At 36.1% G+C, this 25,195-nt stretch overlaps 1 protein-coding gene across 2 annotated transcripts in view; it reads left to right on the forward strand.

Annotated features, from left to right (window-relative positions):
* The window catches only part of ANGPT1 (angiopoietin 1), a 241,237-nt gene that overhangs the window by 199,842 nt on the left and 16,200 nt on the right, over positions 1 to 25,195 (forward strand). For both annotated transcript variants that reach the window (XM_088023101.1, XM_028110588.2), the window contains exon 7: positions 7,765 to 7,931. In XM_088023101.1, the coding sequence (XP_087879227.1) occupies positions 7,765 to 7,931 (167 nt within the window). The remainder of the gene's footprint in view (positions 1 to 7,764; positions 7,932 to 25,195) is intronic.

Here is a 25,195-nt window from a genome sequence, read left to right on the forward strand (position 1 = left end):
TCCAGAAACCAGCAGCACTAGCTTTGTCTGGGAGCTTATGAGAAATGCAGCATCTCAAGCTCCATCCTAGACTTCCTGAATTAAAATCTGCGTTTTAACACTTCTTTAAAGAGGGAAGCTCCATAATGAATGGAAGAACATTCTAGAGAGGCAAAATTGACTGCTTATGGACAAAACTCTCTTAGGATTCTTTCCAATATGAATGGACTGTCTATTGAGTGGTGAGGACCTCTCTTCCGTGGAAAAACCCCAGTAGAAAGTAAATCACCAGGACTTTTGCAGAGAATATTGGTTCTACTCTAAGGTCTCTTTCTGCTTATGTGATTCTAAGAACATATGGGAAAAATTTAATCTAAGTTCTAAAAAACAACATCACATTATGTCTATATCAGCAATTTGAGTCTTCACTCTACCATTTACAAACGGAGTGTTTTTTGGCAAATCATTTAACCTATACCTTAACTTCCTCACTAGTTAAAAGGGGGCATTAATGATAATACCTCACCTGCCTTGCAGGGATGTTGTGAGGATTAAATATAAATAAAGCACTTGGCATACTAAATTTTCACTAACCAGTAGTTATTACCCAAGATTAAGACATCAAAGACTCCAAAATTTTTACTTAACTCTGCCAAAAATATTATTTTGCAAGCTACCTTAACTCATGATTATTTTCATCATTAAAATGGAATGTGAAGAAGTCATCTGAGAATCAGACTATAGATATAGGTTCAGGCAAATCTAAAATACATTATTATTAATATCAGTGATAATAGAAAAATTAATATAAAGTTATCATCATGGTGACTTTCCAAAATGCTACATTATTATCTGCTGCCTTGGCAAACTAGGCATGTTAAGACAGACTAACATATGAAGTACGGCATTGATTCATGTCTTATAAGTATTTACCAGATATATATGTATTTTAAGCAATATTTTTTCATCATTTGACTGAGGCTGAATTATTCTTTAATTATAGTTTTTGGGGAGTTTACCCTGCTCCCTTTTTAAAAAAAATAGAAAGACTATCTTATTTCATTCAAACTAGAACAGTTTATCAGCTGAGTGTCCATTCTACATGGTCAGAAAATTGAGATAAGCTCCAGAAATCTGAAATATTTTGGCAAAAATGAGTCTGACTCCTTTTTTTTTAATTAAGAGAATTCATCGCATGTCACAACTTGGTAAACTTTCACCAAAACACATGGTAGAAAGTGTTTCCGTTGCTTTTCTCCAGAGCTTTTTACCTAAAGACCAAATAACCTGAGTCCAAAAAGAATGTAAGCTCCTTTATGCTCATTCTTATCGGTCACTCCCACTTCTGTTCCCTGCTTCAGAACTGGCTGCTAAGGTGTGCATTCTTTGGGAAAACATGAACTTCTTGGCAGGCACCATTTCCTCCCCAATCTTCACTCATCTACTGGTGCACACGAAGATGCTTCACCTCTTTCTTGAGCCCTGAGTCCGGAAATAAAATTTCACCCCTCCTTCCTTTCTGCCTTTCCTCTCTCCTTCTCTTCATTCTGGTTGATATCTATGGGCTGCCTCTTTCCTCATAAGGTTTCCAGAACAGTATGTTAAGATTATCAACACATGAATTACAAATATATATTGTAATTTATTATGTTTAAATCTCTCTCAACATGGAAGATTTGCAATGTATTTGGTTCTTAACATTGGCTTTAAGCCTACAAAAGTCTTTTACCTGAGCTTTGTTTTCACTTAACCTTCCTTAAGAGGGGATTCAGCAAAATCTGGTTTATGAATTTGTAAAGATGTTTGCAGAGGGAAGTCTGCAGTGGGCCTTTTTAATGAGGCACTTAGGGAACCATATTAACTCTTTCAAGCCATGAGGATACCATTTAGTGGCTTCCAGCAATAACACTTATCAGCAGTACTTTTGCATATATGAAGCCAAATCCAGTTAGAAGTTCCAGATAGTACCCTAGTGGCCTAACTTTATAGAAGGTGGTGACTAATGCCCTGGAGACAACCTGGCTTTGTATTGAAAACAGTTACCCCCATAAAAAGAGTTTCCTATTGACACAAATATTTCAGTCTGAGCACCATACCTTCTGGGAGTTCTTTGTTTCTGGAAAGAAATTGAGAGCATATTTTGAACTGCTTTTTAACATCTTCACATTAAAAAGAGAAAAATATATAAGAAATTTAAGATGTTGAAATAAATCATCCTTTTGATCTTTCTTGGGCTGAGTGTCTCAGCAGTTAGAAGAGATACATGATTAAGTTGTGTATTAAAGCACCTCTGAAAAGCCACAGATCAGTAACCCTGCTTCATATCTGTTTTCTCTAATTGTTTATATGAAAAAAGATGAAACCCATAGAATACATTGACTGTGTCTGGTTTCATTTGTGTTTCAGCTATAGAAAGTCAACACTTCCTATGAGCATTATCAGACCAAAAATAATAATAATAATAAAGCAACAAAGTATCAGAGACAATTACCTTATTAACTTGGAATCATACAACCAAAACTGAGTATTTCTGCAGGTCTTGGCAAAAACTAATGACTATCGATCTTTCTTCTGTGTGCATTTTTTATTAATAATATATGGGTTTTAGGGCCAACTTTAAGTCAGCATTAGTCTAGGTTAAGTTCCAGTATCTTTTTGCCTTTTATTAAAGAGCTAAAGGAGAAGTTTAACAATCTGTCTGAATTATGGTATCAAAATTTTGCATATGATTGTGATTGAAGTAACTAATCATAATAGTTTTCATGGAAGGATATGACCTAGCATCGTTGGATTTTTTTATAGAAAAGAAGAAATTCTAGTTTTATTAGTATTTTTTATTGTTTTGATAGACACTTGCTGCTTTTTTTAGCATCAGCACTGAATTTTGTATAAGCTTTTGTTTTTATTCATGTAGATATTACAGGCCTTTTGGAATAAAATATAGATCTATGGTAAGCTGTTATGTGTGCAGTAAGGTATGAACCTGGTTTTTTTAGGGGATGTGGCCATCTCTGCATTTCAGGCATCAATATATATTTTTTCAAGGACAGTCCCATAATACATAATCAAAACGTGTCTACTAATATGGAGCTTCATATGAAGGTGAGGTTTTATGCTTCTCTCTTTCCTGTGCGCCACTCAGATAATTTGATCTGGTTTATATATTTTTCCTCTTTGCACGCAGAATAGCTATTCTGCATCATAATTATATGATTCTTCACCTGTGGTACACAGCACACTCACCCATGGAACCTTTCAAATATATGTATCTTTAAGTGCACCCCAGACATACGAAGCCAAACCTCCGTGTGGGAACCAAGTCATCTATATTTTTAAAAAGCTCCACAGCTGTTTCTGATATGCAGTCCTGGTTGAAAGCAAATGTCAAAACTATCAATTTATTGGCATGCGTGTAAGATCTCAAAAATTACCTCTTTTGTAGATCTAAAACTTACGAGATATAGAGAGAAAGAGATTAAAAGAAATAGGACCACGGGAGAGTTGGAGGACTCAGCTTCTCCCTGGCCTTAGGAAGAAGAAGCAAGAATAAAAAGCAGTCTACGCGTTGGTTTATGGCACGGTTTAGCCCCCATGTCAACCAGTTGGTTTTAATTTATTTGATAATTAACTTCTTGGATTAAAATGACAGTGCTCATTTATGTAAACCAACACTCAACTTGTCATAAGAATACATTAGTTCCTAGCATCTGAAAGCCTTTTAAATAATTGTTTCAGTATCCCCTTATTAATTTTCAGGCTAAGACATGATCCTGGACTATTTTTGTTCCCTTTCTCGTACAGAATAGAAAGAAACCTACTTCTCAAATAGCTCACAGTCTGGTGGGAGAGAGGCAAGTAAACAGAAAATTATTATGTATTTGTGATATATCCTTTAACTATAATAACAATGAGAATTTTGTTGTTCTCCTGTATCAGCATGGAGCTAAACGCTTTAGGTATCTTATTTCTTTCTCACAACACTATATATGGAAATGACATTTTTAATCCCTGTTTTGCAGATAAGGAAACTGAGGCTAAGAAGTAGTATCGGAGGTTCCGCAGCAAATATGGGGCAGAGCAAGGCTTCAAGTTGGAGCAGAGATAGGGAGTAGAAGTTATTTAATCAAAGCTAAGCCTTTGTTCGTAGGCATCGCATTGGTAGTGTGGCTGATAAGCTGTCCAAGAGACAGTTTACTACTGCGGGAACCCATTTTCCCTTCTTTGACTTATTTTTCATCTCTGTGATGGAACAGTTGTTTCTGCATGGCTGCACTTAGCTTTTAGAAAGCTTCCTCTACCCTAACAGCCATTTCGATTCATTGTAGCCCAACATTTTGTTCCCACAATAGAGAATGTTTAGACAGTTTTTCTGGGAAGGTGCATGAAATGGAATTTTTATTTCTAAAATCAAATTTTGTTGCTCTCTTTTCAGTTGCTCCTTCCTCTCTTTTCACTCAGAAAAAGCAAACTGTTTAGGAAGGGAAGTTACTCTCTACGTAGAGGGAGGTAGAAGCCTGCATGCCAAGCTGGGGACCAAGGCTCCCATAGGAATGACACTAAGGCTTATCCGTTTCTGAGGCTCACTAGAGATCACTGCCCTTGTCCCTGGGGAAGCTGGACAGTTTTATCCATTCAGAGCTTTCAGCAGCACGGAAATAGTGTGGCCTAGAACTTAACACTTCATCATTCCCAGCTTCCTTATTCACATTTAGTATAGTTGCTGACTCCCTTCTAACTATGCACAAGACGGAATCCTCCAGCGGCTGGAGGGAGAGTTTTGACACGTCTGAGCTGAGAAGAAAATGCAAGGAAAATCCCAGCAGTCTTCTTTTTCTTCCCAGTGGCTGCTGCAACTGAGAATGTGCTAAATTTGACTTTCAGTGCCCTGTAACTTTCTGTTTTGTTTATTTATTGGAGAAGGTAAGCTTCACTCTTCTTTCTGGTATGTAGCACCGCTGCCACGAAAATGTGTAAAATTCTTAGCACATCCTAAATTGCTCTAATATTCCCTGCCACTGTGGAACTCTGGCAAAGTGTGACTTGTGCTTCTTAGGAACAGAGAAACAAGGGGACACTGGAACACTGACTTCTATGGATCCCATATCTTTGCTCTGAACTACAGGTAGATGGTCTTCAGGGGAGCATATGCCCAGTGCAATCTGAATGAAGGGTTTGAGTTAATTAAAAACTAAGTTAAACTGGGGAATAACTTTAAAAATGTGCTTACATATACTAATGTATTTCATTTTAACTTTAAGTGTACAATTATATCTTCATTTACCTATTTTTTAAAATGTAGGACCAAAGCCTGGAATTCTGGGTCAGTGGTTCTTTCCTAGAACTTTCCCATAATTAAATGCATCAAATTTCTACCTTCTTTTTTTTTTTTTTAAACTAGAGCAGGTAAGACACACGCAAAGCAATGTAAGTTAAAATCCTCTAATGTTTTATTGTTTTTCTAGTCTTTTAGAGTTGCTGCAACAAACATAATTCAAAAGCATTTTTTTAGTGATTTGCTTTTATTGAGCAAACCTAATGTTTAAATTAAGTTTTATCAAAACAAAACAGAACAAAACAAATGACTCTTTTTCCCACTAATATTTAAATTATTTACATAAAATTGTGAGTCTTACCATTACAATAACGGAACTGGTGTAAACGGTTTGGGGACCCAAAACAATGGACATTTAGTAAGTAACTCAGTTGACAGAGACAGTAGTATACAAATGTATTAAATGCGTTTAATTTACTTTGGGCATCAATATATTTTATTTTATTTTTTATTTTTTTTAAAGATTTTTTATTTATTTGGCAGAGAGAGAACACAAGCAGGGGGAGCGGCAGGCTGAGGGAGAGGGAGAAGCAGGCTCCTGCTGAGCAGGGAACCTGATGTGGGACTCTATCCCAGGACCCTGGGATCATGACCCAAGCCGAAGGCAGTTGCTTAACCAACTGAGCCATCCAGGCGCCCCATCATCAATATATTTTAAAGAAGGAGTGGAGAACACTGTTTCATATGTTAGGTTTGTTAAAGGGGAAAGCAGTTAAGAATACTTCTACTGTAGGGGCACCTGGGTGGCTCAGTCGGTTAGGTAGCTGACTCTTGGTTTTGGCTCAGGTCATGATCTCAGGGTCCTGGGATTGAACCCCTCACTGAGCTCCATGCTGATCACGGAATTTGCTTGAGATTCTCTCCCTTGTCCTCTGCTCCTCCCCTTGTTCTCTCTCTCTAAAATTAAATAAATGAAATCTTTTTTAAAAAGAATACTTCTACTGTGGTTATAATTCTGTAAAGTTGATATACATTAGATTAAAAAAAACAGTTTCTAAATTCCATCATCTGTGTTGAGAAAAGGAGGATTGCTTTGGCTATCTTTGTACTACTCTCATACTTCTTAATATGGGTAAAGTAAAACCTTTATAAATGAATACTTCAATTAACAGAATCAGTTTCTTTCTGAAATGTCAGAGTATCTCCTGCGGCACTGGAGGTGTGCCGTCCAAATATTAAAGTACACAGGGAAAAACAGGGAGCTTGTTTGGATGCAATGGAGCTGGTTCTCAAATATTTTGATTCAGTGTGGAGCCAGGATTTTTTTTTTCAGCCAGAGCTCCAGTGATTATGATTCAGTGGGCACCTTAAAAAACACCTCCCTGAGACTCAGCCAAATTATTTATGACAAGAATTATGTTTTAAGGCTACTTCTCTGAATGTCATTATAAAGTGCTATAGTATTTTCCTTCCTCCCTTCCTTCCTTCCTTTCTTCCTTTAAATGTCAGTGAAGCATATGGAGTACCAGTGTATGCCAACATTCCACTAGTCGCAAATACAGCACAGCTTCTGTCCTCAAGAAGCTCACAGTTTGGTCAGTAAGACAAACATGTAGTTCAAGAATTATACTCAACTTCAAGTATTACCAAGGAATACTTTTGGGGATTCAGAAACTGAATACCCAAATCTAGAATGCCGGCAATTTCTTAGGGTTCCTTATTTTCCTATCACTAACATAACCAACATTAAGAGTTGGTTTTCCTTTGGAGACCACCTCCCCCCCCCACAAAGAAACAGTTTTTGAACACTTAACAACGATGATTGGGCTTCCCCTGCAGAGAACAAGAGCCACGTTAAGATTCAGTTGCAGAGAAGCCAGCGAGCTTCACTCACTAGCTCTTACGTGTCAACCTGCCTCAAAACCCAAATCCATGCCAGTGAAACATTTAAGTGACTCTAGTCCTGGATTTACAGGTTTGCTTATTAATATTTAAAAATGAAAATATTAAAGTTAGAAAAGTCAAGGGTCTAGTAATATGTTTAAGTTATTATCTTAGCATAGTTTGACTCCCAAATAATAATAGTAATAGCAACAACAACAGAAACAATAATATTGTTAAATAATTTATCTGATAATATTCATTGAAAATGTTTAAATTATGTTTAAAATATTCTGTTAACTAGTATTTTAGAAACATTTTCAAAAGCAAGCTCTGACTGAGAAGTGTTTACTGGTCAAACCTATTAACCGGATTCCTTTAATCTGAAATCATTTTACCTACACAGATTTGAATATCAGCCTTTTACTGTAATAAGAATTCGACGCAGGGCCCAATGGAGGGAAACATAGCAGAAAAGTATTGAGTCAGTAATTGGAAAAAAGTGTGTAAAAATGTGAAAAATGACCTTTACTGTTAAAGAAGTTTTTCTTATTATTTAGAATGTAGTTAATACTGAACCTGATAAGAGGTTTTCTCTGAAATAACAACCGTATCTCTATCTCCTTTTGTAGGGGTTTGGAAATCCCTCTGGCGAATATTGGCTGGGGAATGAGTTTATTTTTGCCATAACCAGTCAGAGGCAGTACACACTAAGAATCGAGTTAATGGACTGGGAAGGAAATCGAGCCTATTCACAATATGACAGATTCCACATAGGAAATGAAAAGCAGAACTACAGGTAAGTCCTCCTTCCATGTAGGGCTCAACTGCCTTGGGCCTTGCCATCTACTAGTTACGGTGGAAAAGTGTGAAAGACAAAAATGATGCAAATCATGCTTCAAAATGAAAATTAGGTTGTCTAGGCCTATGGTAGTGATAATAAAAAAACTCAGTAAATACTTCTTAAAAGCGTTAAAATTTCAGTTTTCACAGATGGATTGTTTTGATATTGGCTCAGATTCTAGAGGATGAGGAATTGAGTCCAGCACAATATTATTGTTGTCGTAGTTCTTATTGTTACTGTGATGAGATCAGTGCCGTGAATTCATACGTACAAAATTGATGACAGAGAATTGACTCAGACTCAGTGGCTTGAAATAAGTACCCTTCTATCAAAGATTTTCTACTTACACTTTATTTACCTTTCTTAAATTATTATTTTTTCACATTATTTTAAAAGTGACAAAGGAAAGGTAAAATGTTATGTTTTTATATGACTTACATAAAAGATAAGGTGGGGCATAATTTAGAAATTTTTGGCAAATGCGAAAGCAAAAATAAATTCAAATAATGGTATCAATATACACAATACATCATTGTAGATGTACAAATGGACAAACTATACACTTTCCTATTAACATCTCTGATTTTTTTTCAATGAACAGCTGGTACACTAGAAAAAAACTAAGCAAGTAATGCAGTATTGTAAAATCATTCCCCAAACCCTTATTGTGTTACTTCTGTGTTCCAGGAACCCTACTAGGCACTGCTAATTTTGCAGTGGGTGATGAGATCTCTAGTCTCCCAGACCCCACAGTACAGCTTTGTAACTAACTAGGTCACTAAATAACTGGCTGGCATTCCTTGAGAACAGGGAATATATTTCCATTACTTTTATATCACTACCCATTAATGTAATACTTGGTACATAACAGGTCCTTAATAATTGTGTGTGACTGAGTTTCATAATCAGTAAATTAATGTTGCAATGATTTCTAACTCTCCGTATTGTAACTACTCTACATAAGTTTTGGATTGTGTACATTAAAGCATTGGTACATAGTTTCAAACAAAATGCAGTGACAGCAACCATAGCCTTCTGTTCTTTTTCCAACCTGTGTGGACATCTTTTAGCTCAACCATTTCTGCTGCTTATGTCTTTTTGAGACATACTATTCTTGTAGAGTTTGAATCTACAACTTTTTCATGAACACATCTCATTTTAATGGATTATGCATGGGATTGGATCCTTGGAGACATAAGAATCATTTTCTTGACAAACAGTGATGATGTCACCACAACAGAGGGACGAGAAATGGATCCAAAGGGTTTTCATCGCCTCATGGGAGGGTAGTGAGGGTGTACATAATGGCAACTCAAGAAACCAAAGAAGAGACATTTATAACATGCAATGGAGTGTAAGAAGAATTATTTCCAAAGAGGTCAATATTTGGGGAGTTTTATAACAAGAGAAACCACTGTAAAACATCAGGGGTACTCTTATGTAAATGTTTTAACCTGAAACTTGAAACTCTATGAAACTTGGCTAATGTCAGACAGCCTGACAATAGGACTAGCAAATAATTAGTCTAGTCTTTTTCTAGGCTCCTGAAGAATTTGCTTTGGTTCTTTTCCAAAATCTCTCTCAGTTCTTAGTAGGTAAATAGGTTTGTGTGTCTGTGTGTGCACACGTACACATGCACACACACATGTGTATGTGTTTGTGAGGCGGGGGTGGTATGAAGACAAAGAGTGCATGGACTGGTTTAGGAAGATTGTCAGAATCCAGAGTAGGCTTTAGGGTGCGTGGTATGAATGTCATTCTGGCATCTGTTTGAGGAAGGAGCACTTACTTCCTCTTAGAATGCCCCACTGCCCACACTGAGCATTTCCCATTCCTTCGCTGTATGATTCTGATCTTCACCCACCTGATGCAGATCTGTGATTGAAAAGCAAGTCTTCCCAGATAGAGTGAGGCACACATTCTGGGATCCCCATTTTTCTTTCTTGAGAGAATTATGAACCTAGAGACTCAGGATTGTCCAGAAGGCACTTAATACTTTAATTCCAATCCTTTGGGTTGTCAAGAAAAGAAAGCTGCGATCCAGAAATATGCAACATTGTTCCCAAGGAAGGAGAAAGCCTTAAATAGGGAATGTTTGACTCCTACTGAGTTTGGTGTGGTTTCTACTCTGTAATGCTGCTGTAATAAAGTTGATAGCTCTAGCCCTGTCTCCTGCCAGGACCCAGCAGAAAATAGGTGTGTAATCATCACCTTCTCATGCAATTAAGTGTAAGATTCATGTTGGCATCAAATGGGAAGTTAGAACTCATTTAAACATAATGTCTATTCTGGTGAGAGCTTACTGAAAATAAGCACACTGTAAAATGGTCTTATTTACTCTTTCAAAGAAAATCAAACAGAAGCTTGAAAAGGGTGTTTACCCTTGTGACTTCCCTCTCCACCTGTATCATCACTCACTCAAGCCAGGAACACCAAGCGTGGCCTGAGTTAGAGCTCCAGATGTCCAACTTTGCTGCTGCTTTTCCCCCACTTATTTCTCTTCCTTCTGAATTAGGAAGGAATGTCTCATTATGATAATTAGTTAAAAGGATTAGTACTAGCATTTGTATAGTGTCTTATAATTTACGAAATGGTTTTTAACACTTTAGGCATTCAGTATTCACAATGAATTTTTGAGGTAGGTATTACTAGACACATTTAAACAAACTGAGGCTTTGGTCAACTCACCTGCTCAGACTCAAGTAAATTTCAACTAAAAATGGAGCTATGGAATTCATGTTAGATTTTAGGTTTTTGTTTTATGTCTTTAAATTTTCTATATTTTTTCCTCTCCCAAATTAAATTCAGATGATTTTTTGAGAGTTTTTTTTTAAGTATACTGTCTTAACAGAAATTTTATTTTGGAAACCCTTATAATAGCTATGGTCATAATGTATAAATCTAATTTTAAAAAATCTTTCTCATGCTCTGGACACATACTGATAAAAGTAAGTGTTGTTGAATGGATAGATAAGCTTACAATGTACATAGAATACACATATTTTCCTTTTATCCTCTAAGGAAACCCCAAATGATTTTCTCAGAAAATAAAATCTATGGCACCCAGGAGAATATAAATAAGAAAAAAAATAATGTGAGAGTATCATGATAAACACGTCATGTAAAATAACACACATTTAATGTGAAATTAGTAAGTACTTCCTCTAGAGAGGTAGTATTATTCAGGTCTTCATCATCTAACACCCAAACTATTGTACAGCTTTCCTGCCTCTAGTCTTGGTGCTCTCAAATATATCACCCACACTGTTGTTGGGATGGTTTTTCTAAAAGATAATCTGACTTTGGTCTCCGTCCTCATTCATATATTTCAACAATGTTCAAATATCTATAGGTTAGGGGCACCTCGGTGGCTCAGTCAGTTAAGCATCCAACTCTTGATTTTTGGCTCAGGTCATGATCTCAGGGTCATGAGATTGAGCCCCGCATGCGTGTGGAGCCTGCTTAAGAATCTCTCTCCCTCTCCCTCTCCCTCTGGCCCTCCTCCCCAAATCACTCTCTCTCACTCTTAAAAAAAAAAAATCTATAGATTAAAGTCTGTCACTTTAAAGTCTTCATGACTTGTTCAGATATCACTAATATACTCTCCCACAACCTCACTTAACCAGATACCTCCTCATTATCATGTTCTAGAAACTACTTGCAGTTTCTCTAAACCTTCTGTATCTTTGTTTATGTTATATCTGTACCCCCGCACATAAACTCAACTTTGGATACATCTTCTAAGTCTTTAAGATTTTCCTTTACCCCAGGAAGTTTTCCCCAATACCTACAATGGTATGTGTTGTGATGTCACATGAACTCACCCACAGTGTCCCTTCAGAACAATAGCCCTACTTCTCTCACCTTCTGGGAATGTTGCTGGTTTACAGTTTGTAGCCAGGGTCCCCTGTCTGAGCATTGCCTGTGGCTGAAGAAAGTCACATCACACAAGATCATTCTTCCTTCCTGCAGACAGATTGCATCCAATGACTAGTCAATATGGGAATGTATAAAGGACCCCTGCCCCAGTTTGGGACAATTCTGAAGGGTCCAGAATCGACTTGGAATTAGCTGAGTTCTTTACCGTAACTGTGTGTGAATCCATCCTCTCTCTGTTCAGTACTGCTTTCTTCACTCTGCCACGAGGATTGATCCTGACAGCCCTCCCCTATAAATCTCCCTATACTGATTTCCCAGAGAAAAACATCACCCTCACTCTCAGGCTGGTTTGGATGTTTTATGCTCCCATAGATCCATAAAAGTCTGTGGATAACTAGCCAGTATTCACATTCTAAGTCATTAATAAGTATTTACTAAATAACTGTGTGTTGCCCTTTTCTGCTATTTCTAAGCTTCTTAAGTATATGAACCATTTTTTATCAAAACTCAAGATATATCTAAGTTAGCCAAAATATTAAGTAATAGTTAATAGCTAATATTCAGTGAGCACATGTATGCACCAGATACCTTGTTTTCACATGAGAAAACAGGCATGGTACAAGGTCACAGGTGCTAATATGAGTAGAAGTTATTTGAGCTTTGACTCATAACTGCCCATCATATGACCATCCCTCAATAAAGGGAAATCCAGAAGTTACTTTCTAGAATTAAATACACTCAAAGCACATTTTCTAACAGATAAAATTTGTTTCTTCTGATCCTGTTTCTGTCTTTAATAATTTGAATGTCCATGGGCATTATCTTATCTCTCTTGTTCTCAATTTTCTGTCCTATAAATTAAGTATTTGTAAAGTTCCTTACAGATCAAAAATTATTTTCTAGAATAGAATTACCTTTATGTATATATTACTTTTTATTTAATGCCCCTTTGTTTCTTTGATAAGTGATTAAATTTTGATCTCTAATAAACACTTAAGTAAGAGGAAATATCAATCCCCTGGGAACATCAGTTTAGGGCTTACAGTGACCTTTTACTTCTCATGAAAACTTTGCTGGTCCCAATACTCAGAGTTAAAAAGCAAATATACAACCACCACCACCTCAACAAATGCTTTAAAAATAACAGATTAATTGTGGGTTTGAGGAGATGCTATGATCTACTGGAAAGTGCTTTGGAATAGGAATCCGAAGATGTGGAAGCTATTAAATAGTAGTGTGTCTTCAGTATCCATAAAACCAAGTTGGTTGTATCAGTGTTCAGAAAAACAGAGCCATGGTCAGCATTACAGAAATAAGACATTTGTTAACACAGATTACACCTTACACAACTGTGAGATGAATTGGGGAAGTAAAGGTCTGGAAGGTGAAGGTGGAAAATCAAAAGAAGGTGGAAAATCAACCACCATGCTTGAAACCCAGCATGGTGGTAGACCAGTGGGAGCTTGCAGGGAAATCCAAGAAACCAAGCTTGTCCAGCCACCAGAGGAGGACCACAAAGTGGGGGACCTAAGGAAAGATGTTACTTCAGTGTAGCGATGTTACCAATCAAGCATCTGGTGGTGGGTCTGGAGCCATTGACAGCATGGGAAGGCAAGCTGGATGCAGAGTGGAAAAGCACAAGCTGGGAACTGCCAGGCATCTTTGCCATGTCTACTGATGGTGTGAGTGGGGCCACTGCTTCACTTCCACCTTCCAGATCTCACACAAAGTCCTCTTTTGACCAACTCTAACTTGGAACCATATAAGGAAGGAAATTCTGGGGAACATAGTTCTCAGATTAACCAAGTTGACAGTAGCACAATCTAGCTATACCTTGGGTAAATCTCCTATCACTTTTTTTTAAATTTTTTAATTTAATTTTATTGTTATGTTAATCACCATACATTACGTCATTAGTTTTTGATGTAGCGTTCCATGATTCCTTGTTTGTGTATAACACCCAGTGCTCCATTCAGTACGTGCCCTCCTTAATACCCATCACCAGACTAACCCATTCCCCCACACCTCTCCCCTTCTAGAACCCTCAGTTTGTTTCTCAGAGTCCATAGTCTCTCATGGTTTGTCTCCCCCTCTGATTTCCCCCCTTCATTTTTCCCTTCTTACCTATTACTTTTGTACCTCAGTTTTCTCATCTTTAAGTGGGAATAATGCCCTCTCTTCTATCATCCTCACCATTTAGTTATAAGGATCCAATCAGAAAGAGTATGTAAACGTACTTTATATTGGACAAATTTAAATACCATGCAACTATGAAAAATATTTATTTATTTATTTATTTATTTATTATGTTATGTTAGTCACCATACAGTACGTCATTAGTTTTTGATGTAGTGTTCCATGATTCATTGTTTGCATATAACACCCAGTACTCCATGCAATACGTGCCGGACTAACCCATCCCCCCTCCAAAACCCTGTTTGTTTCTCAGAGTCCATAGACTCTCATGGTTCATCTCACCCTCTGATATCCGCCCCCCTTCATTTTCCCTTCCTTCTCCTAATACCTTCCATGCTGTTCCTTATGTTCCACAAATAAGTGAAACCATATGATAATTCTTTCTCTGCTTGACTTATTTCACTTAGCATAGTCTCCTCTAGTCCCATCCATGTCGATGCAAAAGTTGGGTATTCATCTTTTCTGATGGCTGAGTAATATTCCATTGTATATATGGACCACATCTTCTTTATCCATTCAATTGAGATACCACCTTACACCAGTTAGAATGGCAAAAATTGACAAGGCAAGAAACAACAAATGTTGGAGAGGTTGTGGAGAAAGGGGAGCCCTCTTACACTATTGGTGGGAAGGCAAGTTGGTACAGACACTTTGGAAAACAGTGTGGAGGTTCCTCAAAAAGTTAAAAATAGAGCTACCCTGTGACCCAGAAATTGCACTACTGGGTATTAGCCCCAAAGATACAGATGTAGTGAAAAGAAGGGCCACATGCACCCCAATGTTCATAGCAGCAATGTCCACAATAGCCAAACTGGAAAGAGCCAAGATGCCCTTCAACAGACGAATGGATAGAAGACATACAAATGGCTAACAGACACATGAAAAATTGTTCATCATCATTAACCATCAGGGAAATTCAAATCAAAACCACATTGAGATATTCACGTATTTTTAATTCAGTTTTCATCACACCCAAGAAATTTTTTACTGGTTTCAATAAAACATTTTCATTATATTTTTATATTGAAATCTGTAACCCATTGTTTTACTGATGGGTATTTTTGTCTGTTTATTAATTTGGCTTCAGGACCCAGTCCAGGTTCACTCATTACATCTGTGTTCTCTTTAGTCACCTTTTACCTAGAATAGTCTACCACATACCTACCACAAATATTTTTAAACAATCCAGGTCAATTTTCCTCAAAAATGTCCCTTTCTCAATCTGTCTTATTATTCCTTCCTGATGAGATTCAAATAAAATGTTTTTGATAAGAATGCTGTAGAAATGGTATTGTACTTGCCATTTTATCACATCCAAAGGCACAAAGAGTCAGTTTGTCCCATTATTGACTGGGCTAAGTTTAATTCACTGTAAGGTGAATTTTGTTTTTGTTTTTGCAATGGACTATGTATGCTTGCAAAGAAAATTCTTACAAAATATCATAATGTATAAAACCCATAAAGCTTATCTATTTTTGTTGAAGTGGTTTTGGGGACCTACTACACTATCTCTTTGGCCTTTTTCTTGCTAGCACCCCAGACATTTGTGGGCACAGTTTAAAAAACGTATTGTATCATTATAGCTAAAAGAACAGATTCACCAATTGGAGAATATTTAGTTGTACTACTTTAAAGTGTAAAAATAAAAATAAAAATATATAAAAAAATTTTCTTAAAGAGGGCACGTATTGAATGGAGCACTGGGTATTATATGCAAACAATGAATCATGGAACACTACACCAAAAACTAATGATGTAATGTATGGTGATTAACATAACATAATAAGATAAAATGTTAAAAAAAATTCAGACTCATTAGAAAGGCATAGTTTATTGAATGAACATGTTTTGTTAGGTAGAGGATTTTGCAGGTTAATTTTTTTCTTTTTTTCCCTTTTCCATGTTTTTTTCTGTTCTTGATTATACTTTGTTCCCTAAAGTTAATTCCTTTATTTTTTACTGTATTAACTAGATTAGTAAATCCTTTATCACAGATAGTATAGTAACAAGCTTAAAGGTAGTCCCTCTTTGAACCAACAAAAATTCTCTCTTAGTAAAGTATGGATGATAACATTTAACTATTTATAATGTACATCTTATCATTATAATCTTACTACAATATTGATGCACAGTTTGGGAATATTCTTCATATTTTATTATCTCCATATTATTTGTTGGAGATGAATGATAACTTCAGGGTAAAACTGACTAGCTGTGTTAAAGCCTTGTTCTGGAAGAAATTCCACATGAAGACATAAATGCAATGTTTGAATCAAAATTTTAAAAATTGAAAATAATTTAGCCGTTAAATACATTTTTACACAAAATTTACTTTTGGCCAACATCTTTATTGGGAAAGAGTTTGATGTAATGGGTAAAACCTTGTATTGGGAATCAAGAGCCATGAATTCTAGACTTGGATCTGTAGTTATTTTCTGAATGACCTTGGACAAGTTACTTCACTTTTCCAAGTCTCAGGTCCTCAGAAGTAAAATGAGAAAGTAAGGATGAACTCTTTCCAATTCCAAAACCTTTTTTATTTGTTTTCTTAATCATTAAAGTACTCCCATGTTATGTATGCATTTCAAGGACAAAGCAAATTAGTGTAGATTGAAAAGAATTCTCTCGGGTCTCCCACATAAATTTAAGCCCTGCATTTTTTGTAAGTATTGCAAAACTTGTTTTACTCTTTTTAGTGAAACGTTTTTCATTTCTCTGATCCTCTGGGCTACATGGTCCTGGCTAGAACCAGTAGCAGATGTGTTGAAATACTAAGAGGAAAGTTACTTTTTATAGCAGTTCTGGACTGATCAAAGTAGAAAAAATATATATATAGGGAATCACCTGGCAGTTTCTACCCTCTTGAATTCTTAGCCTAGATTGCAAACTCAAGGTTGTAAGTAGTTTTATTTGTATTGTCAAATAATTTCTCCAATGTGGGAGTTATATACTTTATTTAGACTATGATTTTTGTTGAGTCCTTTAGTTTTTTGGATTGTTGGTTGGATGAGATTCATCTCCCTGATCTATTCAACTCCAAGCTCTTCTGGTTTTTTTTTTCTTTACCTGAAAATGATATGTAAGAATTTCTGTATTGTACAATGCCAAGCAAATGAAATAAAATATTAATAAAATAGACAACATACCTTGTTCCCTAGGCCAACTGATCTTGGAAAAGGATGCTATTTTGTTGTCACTAATCACTAGTCTGTGGGCTACAAGAACTAGTTTCTCTGCCTACAGTTTTGATAACTGCCACTAGGTGACAGACCCTAAACCTTGATTTTATGGAACTCATCTTGGATGAATAACTGAGGGCTTAGTGAATATTACAAGATTTAGTTAATTATACTTTTTGAGTAGAAATTTCAAAATTGTCACAATGACAAATAAAATGTTTATTACTCTCTAATTTATACAATAGTTTTTCTCTCTAGATGATTTATTTCCTTTACAAGAGACTTTACCCATTTCAACCATAAACATCTTAAAACCATTTTAAATAATTATGCCAATTATCAATAAGTAACAACATTAAATGCATCAACTACAAGTCCCATGTTAGTAGTACCATCATAACATTCAACTTTACTATTAAATAAAATATTTAGCCACATATTTAAAATATTTACAAAGTACTTAGATATGCTTCTTGGGGCTAACATCACAAATGCTAGTGTTGATGCTGGTCTGCTTATTCTAGTGAAAGAATCAAAAGTACTTTTTTCTTATGTGGTTCAGTTAGGAGTTCAACTAAACATCTGTATAAAGAATGATTTTAGCTTTATTCATTGTTAGGCTGTCAATGAAAAACAACTTCCTTTCCCTTGCATACCCTTATAATCAATGGTAGAGAGAATTTTCTAAATATGAAGATCAGAAGTTATTATATAAAAATTTGGAGGTCACATTATTGTTATAAAATAATTATCTTTAATGAACTCTGCTTTAAAATAATAGATGCGATTAAAGATCCAATGAGGGCGCCTGGGTGGCTCAGTTGGTTAAGCGACTGCCTTCGGCTCAGGTCATGATCCTGGAGTCCCGGGATCGAGTCCCGCATCGGGCTCCCTGCTCGGCGAGGAGCCTGCTTCTCCCTCTGACCCTCTCCTCTCTCATGTACTCTCTCTCTCTCTCTCTCATTCTCGCTCTCTCAATAAAATAAATCTTTAAAAAAAAAAAATAAAAAAAAAAATAAATAAAGATCCAATGAATAATTTGTACCTATTTATAACCTGATTCTTAAAGTACACCTTGTGTTCTTAGCAGAAGAATTACATCTGAATAGTGTATGCTTCTTTGACATTTCCTAATCTAAAGATATGCTGATTATAAGAAACGTTAAGTCAGTATTTCCTTGGCTTGTTAAAAAACAGTAATTTTAGGGGCACCTGGATGGCTCAGTCAGAAGCATCCGACTCTTGGTTTTGGCTCAGGTCATGATCTCAGGGTCCTGGAATCAAGCCCCACATCAGGATCCATGCTCAGCACAGAGTCTGCTTGGGATTGTCTCTCTCCCTTTCCCTCTGGCCCTCCCACTGCTCTCTCTGTCTCTCAAATAAATAAAATCTTTTGAAAAAATAAAAATACAATAATTTTAAACATGCAGTTGTCTAATATCCATAATTATTTTATTTCTTAACTAGATATAATTTTGCTTTAACCTGCATAGCTTCACTAAAACTACTCTCTTAAAAGTTGTTATAATTATTTTGAAATCAGGGTCTGCATTCATTTGTTTGTCCAGCCAGCTGGCCATCAAACATTTATCATGTTGCTAATATTTTCCTGATACTATTCAGTTGTTTCCAAACTTCAGTGTGCATATAGTCAACTAGGGTGTTTGTTTAAAGTGCAGATTTCTAGGTTCCATATCCAGAGATTCTGATCTTAGGATAGGACCTAGATCTCAGTTCTACCAACTACACCCAGGTGACGTTGATGCAGAACTAACACTTTCATGACTCTAAAAGGAGACACAATGCTTTCTGGTTTTGTGGTGCGAATAGTTTAGAAGACAGAAGAAAACATGATACAGTTGACTTAAAAGTTGCAGCTTTGGTATGTTTTAGCATTTTTTTTTAAATCAAAGAGTTGTGGACCTTTTAAAAAAAATGGCACTATGGATCCTCTCCCCAGAATTACTGAAAAAAAAACAAATTTTGCTTATATTTCTGTGTGATTCAGCTCCACACTCAAAGTCCTTGGATAAGAACCCTTGGAATTAGGCTCTGGTTGGACAGTAAAGAAAAGTGGTCTGTTTAGCTGGGGTTGAGGATGGATGGGATACATTGGAGGAGATTGAAGGGGACCAGGAAAGGCTTCATAGAGGAAATCCTTGAGGATTGTGAAATATGACTAGGTGCTCATGAGGCAAGTATAGAGGATGATGGCAGAAGGAAAAAGGTCTTGAGATTTCAGCCAGAGGAGCAATGTGGATAAAGACCCAGAAGTGGTACAAGGAAGTGCCTTATTAGACAATAGCAAGTAAATTGTATGTGGGAGTTCACTGTGCTACAGAAAACGGAGGGCCATGGTCCTTGATAAGGAGCTTGGATGCTATCTTATACTAATTTTGGAGAGAAATAAGCACACTGATGATTTTGGTCGAGAAGAATCTGCTTATGCACGCTAGAGCCTTATTTGCAGAACTTATAGCAACACATTATCCAAGTACAACAAGAGAAAGTATTTTCTTTTTGCAAAACAACCTCAGACAATGCCTTTCAATAGTTTTCAACCTTCTACTCACCCTTTCCCCTCTCTCTGTCTTCCCCTAGGGGATGCTGGAAAGAAAGTTTCTTGCTGCTCTTTAAACAAATTAAAATGAGAACAAACCTACCTCCCTTGAACTTGCTTATACTAAAAAAATCACCAATTTCAATCACAAGTTTAACAAGGTCTTGACTTAATTTTTGGTAAAAAAGCAAACCCATAAATTCTCTGAGATGGCCGTAGGACTGGTCTTTTAGGCACCAGAATGGTGTCCAGTCAGTGAGCCACTCACTTGGAGCTGACTCTGTCAGCCACACGTGACACCAAGGGAATTAAAATATGTTTAAGGGACTGTTTGTATTTTTTACAGAGGTCTTGGTGCCATGTAATTCATTTTGGCACTCATTTTTTTAATGTATTCTTAGAAAAGGGGGGGAACACTGGAAGGCTTTATTTTATTTAGAACTAAAACTAGGGAATTAGTACAGTGTGTATTTCTAAACTTCGGGAAGTATGGTTTCATTGTCACAGATCTCATGAAAATTATTTTTACATGTACAGACTAGAGTGTACTCTCTCAGTGCTATGCAAAGGCACAGAAATAACAGTATGTGAACTCTGTTTTCTTTAGAGGAAGAATTTCTCATGAGTTTTGAACACAGGCAATCTTCATGTCACTGAGAAACACTGAAAACTGTATTTTACTTCAGTTTGAAGCAGGGATAGCTGGTAGCAGTGTTTCCATTGTCAAGAGCTTGAGACCTGGGTGGTTGATAAACTCAGTTTTACAAAGTCCTACATTATATTAATATTTCTAAATCAAGGGAGAGACATTAAAATGTATACTGTCAAAACAAACAGATGGTAAATTATCATGCAGTCTATGCACATATAATGAAAATCAATATATAAAACAATGAGAATCAGAAAATAAATAAAACTGGATTTTCTCAAGTTTCTCATTATTTGAGCTGAGTTTTCTGTAACTGGAAATTTATCTTTCTTAATCAACACAGATTCCCATGACCATCACTATCTCAAGTATTTTTCACACTTGCACATCATCCACTAAACATGTTCAAAAATGAATAACATATCTACCTCAGGGCATCTGAGGCTTAAAAAGCAAATAAGATAATGCACTCCTTCTTAGCATAATGGCTAGTTTAATATACAGAAATTCTGCTGATCCCTCAATGATCCAATTCCATTTGAGAACAAATGACACCAATTCAGGAAGATTGAACGTGATTAAGAAACTTTTGGGGAGGAAGGATGAGAATTACAGGATGAGTTGCCTTGGGTGATCTTTTCAAGGATTTTTCCCGGTATCAATTATGGATAAAGAAAGGGAAAAAAAGATCACATGCTGGATTCAGCCAATAAAGTACCCTGATATATGGCAAGAGAAACAGGATTCTCAAAAGATTGGAATGTTAATTTATAAGAATAAACATTTGAAATAAAAGATCATTATTCAGGCATCTGGGTTCAAAATAAGGTAGACCTTTCTGATTTCAAATCAGAAAATTAATGTCCATGGGGCTTGAATTGTAAAACATAATTATAGAGTTAAAATGGTTATAAGCCATCTCTTGAGATGAGTAAAACTTAAATTCTAAACAATTTTCACTCTTAGTTCATAATTGACTCAATAAATATTTATTGAAAGTCTGTTATGTATATAATATATGGAGTTTACAAAGATGACTGAGATATGAATACTTATTAGGAGCTGACAATATGCTAATGAAATAAAAGCACATATATAAATAATAATAATAATACATATATAAATAATAATAGGAAAACTGAGATGTGCCACAAGAGAAGCAATTTATCTGTTCAATGGCAAGTTAGAGGAGAAATGAGAGGAGGCTTCCTGTGTAACATTTGGACTTGCTTTGAAAGATGGTTCATTTTGGGCTTGTGAAGATAAGGAGAAAGGGACCAAATCAATAAAGCTCTATTCATTTAAAGAACAAGATACACTTGGACAATCCTGAACTAGAGAGAACAAAATGTTTGCATCAAAGATGTTACTCTGAAAAAAACAATAGAAAATATTATTTAGCTAAAGACAATTTTACTATATTAGCAAAGTCCAATATAGGACTCAAGTTTCCCCTAACATAAATTTATATTCTTTCCTTTATCTCAAGGCTTCCAGTCTTAGTAGTTTCCACCAGAACTCTGCATACTTAACAAACAGGACATTTTAAACATAAAGAATTTCAGCTTCAAATACTAATACAATAAAAGAACTAAAATCTGTCTTAAATGCCCAGTATCAAAATAAGTTCATTGCCTGCCTTTTCACTTGCCATTCCCAGAACATTCAAATGACTGATGGAAACCTTTTTCTTTCTTATCTGTTTTTTTTTTTATGTTAGGTAACCTCAAAACTTAATTGTGCTATGGATTTCACAACGTTTTTATTGAAAATATTCTCTTCGTTCCTCTCCAAAAGTCCATGTCCTCCACAGCCTCCAAAGCTAACCTTTTCCACTAAATTTTTTGAGCAGTTTAGCATCTCCTGAATTTTTCTTTTACCCTCTTTCCAACAATACTAATTATTTGTATACTTCCCAATGATGCCTTTATAGCACCAAACAAATGCTTAGTTTTGCTAAAACTTAATATGTGGTTTGACAAAAGAAAATTGTCTTTGTTTTCAGCAGAAGATGCCACCTGTATCATTTAAACTCAGTTCTAAAAGACATGTTCTGCTAGCCCTCTTTGCTGATGGTGCCCAGCTCTTTTGGTAAAGAAGGGAGGGTGGTTAGAACAGAGTCAACCCTGAGCAGCAGCAACCAAGAGACAGCCGTGTGGGGAAACTGTCAGATTGAGTCATTGCTACCAGGCTTTGAAAGAAAACCATGGGGGTCATTTTGTATTTTCTTCAAGTGATTGTGAGAAAGACAAACTAGTTCCATATGGTGGCAGGGAGAGAGCTCAGAGCCAGAATGGAAATCTGCTGCAGGAGATCTCCTCAGCTTGTCAGTCTGAAAGACCTTAAAGTTCAGATATCTGAGAGTCTTTCTACTGTTTAAAAGAGCCAAGGCCAAACTTCAATTTGTCATACATACAACTCCCACTGTCTTGGGTAATGAAAGAGACTCTTGCTTCCCTGAATACAGTAAAGATGTAAAAATGGTGGGAAGTATGGCAGTCTCTTAAGGAGACAAAATTAATGAAAAACCAGACTCATGACCCTGGACTGCCTATTTTAGAGAAGCTACAGAATCACTTGTGATGATCCATAGGTATATTTTGAAGCTGTTATTTCATAATAGAACTCACAGTTGCTCTACATTTATTAAGAAATAATGATTTAGCCTTTCTGGTTATATGAATTTCTTTAAATGAAAGAAAAGGCATAACTGTATTTTCACTGAGGATGACTAGGGAATCATGACCAATTTCAACATGCACTTATCTGTTTCATATTTCCTAAAGATGCTAATTGAAAAAATCATAATGGCTGACATTCTTTACAGCCAGTGACCAAATCATGTAAGAAATGTGGGGTTTTTATCCTCATTAATTAGGAAAAAGGGGTTTAAAAGGATGAATACCATGATTTTACTTTGTCGCTGCCTTTTTGATCACACCTTCTTTGGAGTTTTTGTCTTATTTGGGGTTTTTTTTCTTTTTTTCTTTTTTTAAATCTTCCATATTTCTGTCCCTAAGCCAAATGCTTTACTCTGGAATAATGTATTTGGTTGTTTGTTTGTTTGTTTGTTTGTTTTTTATCTCCTAACACATCATCCTTCATGCAAGCCACATCTGTACTGGCTGAACAAAAGAAATAGATGTCCAGGATTCCCATGGTGTTATTTTATGGGCGTATTCTCCCTAATGACTCACACTTTAAATTTTCTTTCACCATATTCAGATGCAAGGCCAACTTTCACCCTTCTGTATATCGACTTTTCTTTTGTAAAGTGAAGTTCCATTAGCAGAATGGAGAAAGCCATAGATAATTAATTAAAATAAAAACATTAGAAATTAGCCAGAACCACTGTTAAATTTAAAAGAACCACCTAAATATTCCATTTGAGCCTCAATTCAAATAAATCTTATCTAATTAGAAAAAATACTTGGCATTAGTGAATGGCCAGCTCTTAGTTTGCCTTTATCAAATAACCAGCTAAAATTGTTGGCTTTGGGTCAATAATTGCTCCTCTGTACTAGCTAAATAGCTGCTAAGAAGGAATGAGCCCCTTAACTGTTCAGATGACCTATCCTTGACTACACAGTTGCTCCCAAATCCTTGTGGGATTCCACAGAAGCATAGTTGTCCTCATTTATAAATTTCTTAAAATAGTGGTGAGAAAAATTATTTCTTATGCACCATCTCTATTTCCCAGTGTAAGAAAATGAGTGTCCATGGATGCCTCTTCCCTAGAAGAGCATAATCAGCTCCCCTGTGACACACTAAGGATATAGACTCAGGGGAAATGAATACTACTGTATGTAAATTACAAGTTCTACTCAGTCTTGTATAGTGAAAATCCTCTAAATATTGGTCTTTTCTACTTTTCTCTTTTTCATTGAGATATAATTAACATATAACATTATATTAGTTTCAGGTTTACAACACAGTGGTTTAATATATGTACATATTGCACAATGGGCCTTCTAGGAATGGGGACAGCACATGCAGATATACAGAGAAATGAGAGTGTGTTGCTTTGAGGGAACAAGTAATTGATAAGCCTGGAGTATTATATACATGGACAGGAAATAAGCGATGAGAGGTGTGGGGGGGTTGGGTGGTGTGGGAAAAGTAGAGGAGTGCAAGATCTTCAAAGTCCTTGTAAACCACAATAAGGAATTTGGACTTTATCTCTCATGTGTTGGAAGAACAGCTGAGGGATTTTAACCAGAGTAGAGGAATAATGAGATACAGGTTTCTGAATGAGCCACTTGGAGCATGGATTTTAGGGCAAGGGGGAAGGAGCAAGACTCAAGGCAGTGAGACTAGTTGTTAGGCTTCTGTAATAATCCAGAGAAGAGCTGCCAGAACTAGAAGACTTACCTTCTAATGTTGATTAAAAGGATCTGGAAAAATGTCTCTTTTTACTTACAGACTCTAACATAGAGCAATAATGAAGTCTGTAGAGGTAAAGGTCAGGAAAAGACATTGTTGATGTGTATGCTCCACTTCTTTCTACATGCTTCCATACATACTTGGGAGATATATGAAGGCACCCTTAAACTTGTAACAATTTTGGGGATAGTCATACAATAGCTTCCAATTGATGTTGGAGAAGAATAAGAAATGGCATGAAAAAAATGGTCATACAATTATGTATGGAAAGCATGGTATAAAGAAATCTGTAGAGTATGATTTTATTTTCATTTGTATTTATACATGAAGACAAACTGTTTTGAAAGATGCAAAACTAATATAAGTGATTACT

Source organism: Eumetopias jubatus, unplaced genomic scaffold (genome assembly GCF_037043125.1).
Source record: "Eumetopias jubatus isolate StellerSeaLion01/CBP00866 unplaced genomic scaffold, mEumJub1_p1.0 scaffold_4, whole genome shotgun sequence".
NCBI lineage: Eukaryota > Metazoa > Chordata > Mammalia > Carnivora > Otariidae > Eumetopias > Eumetopias jubatus.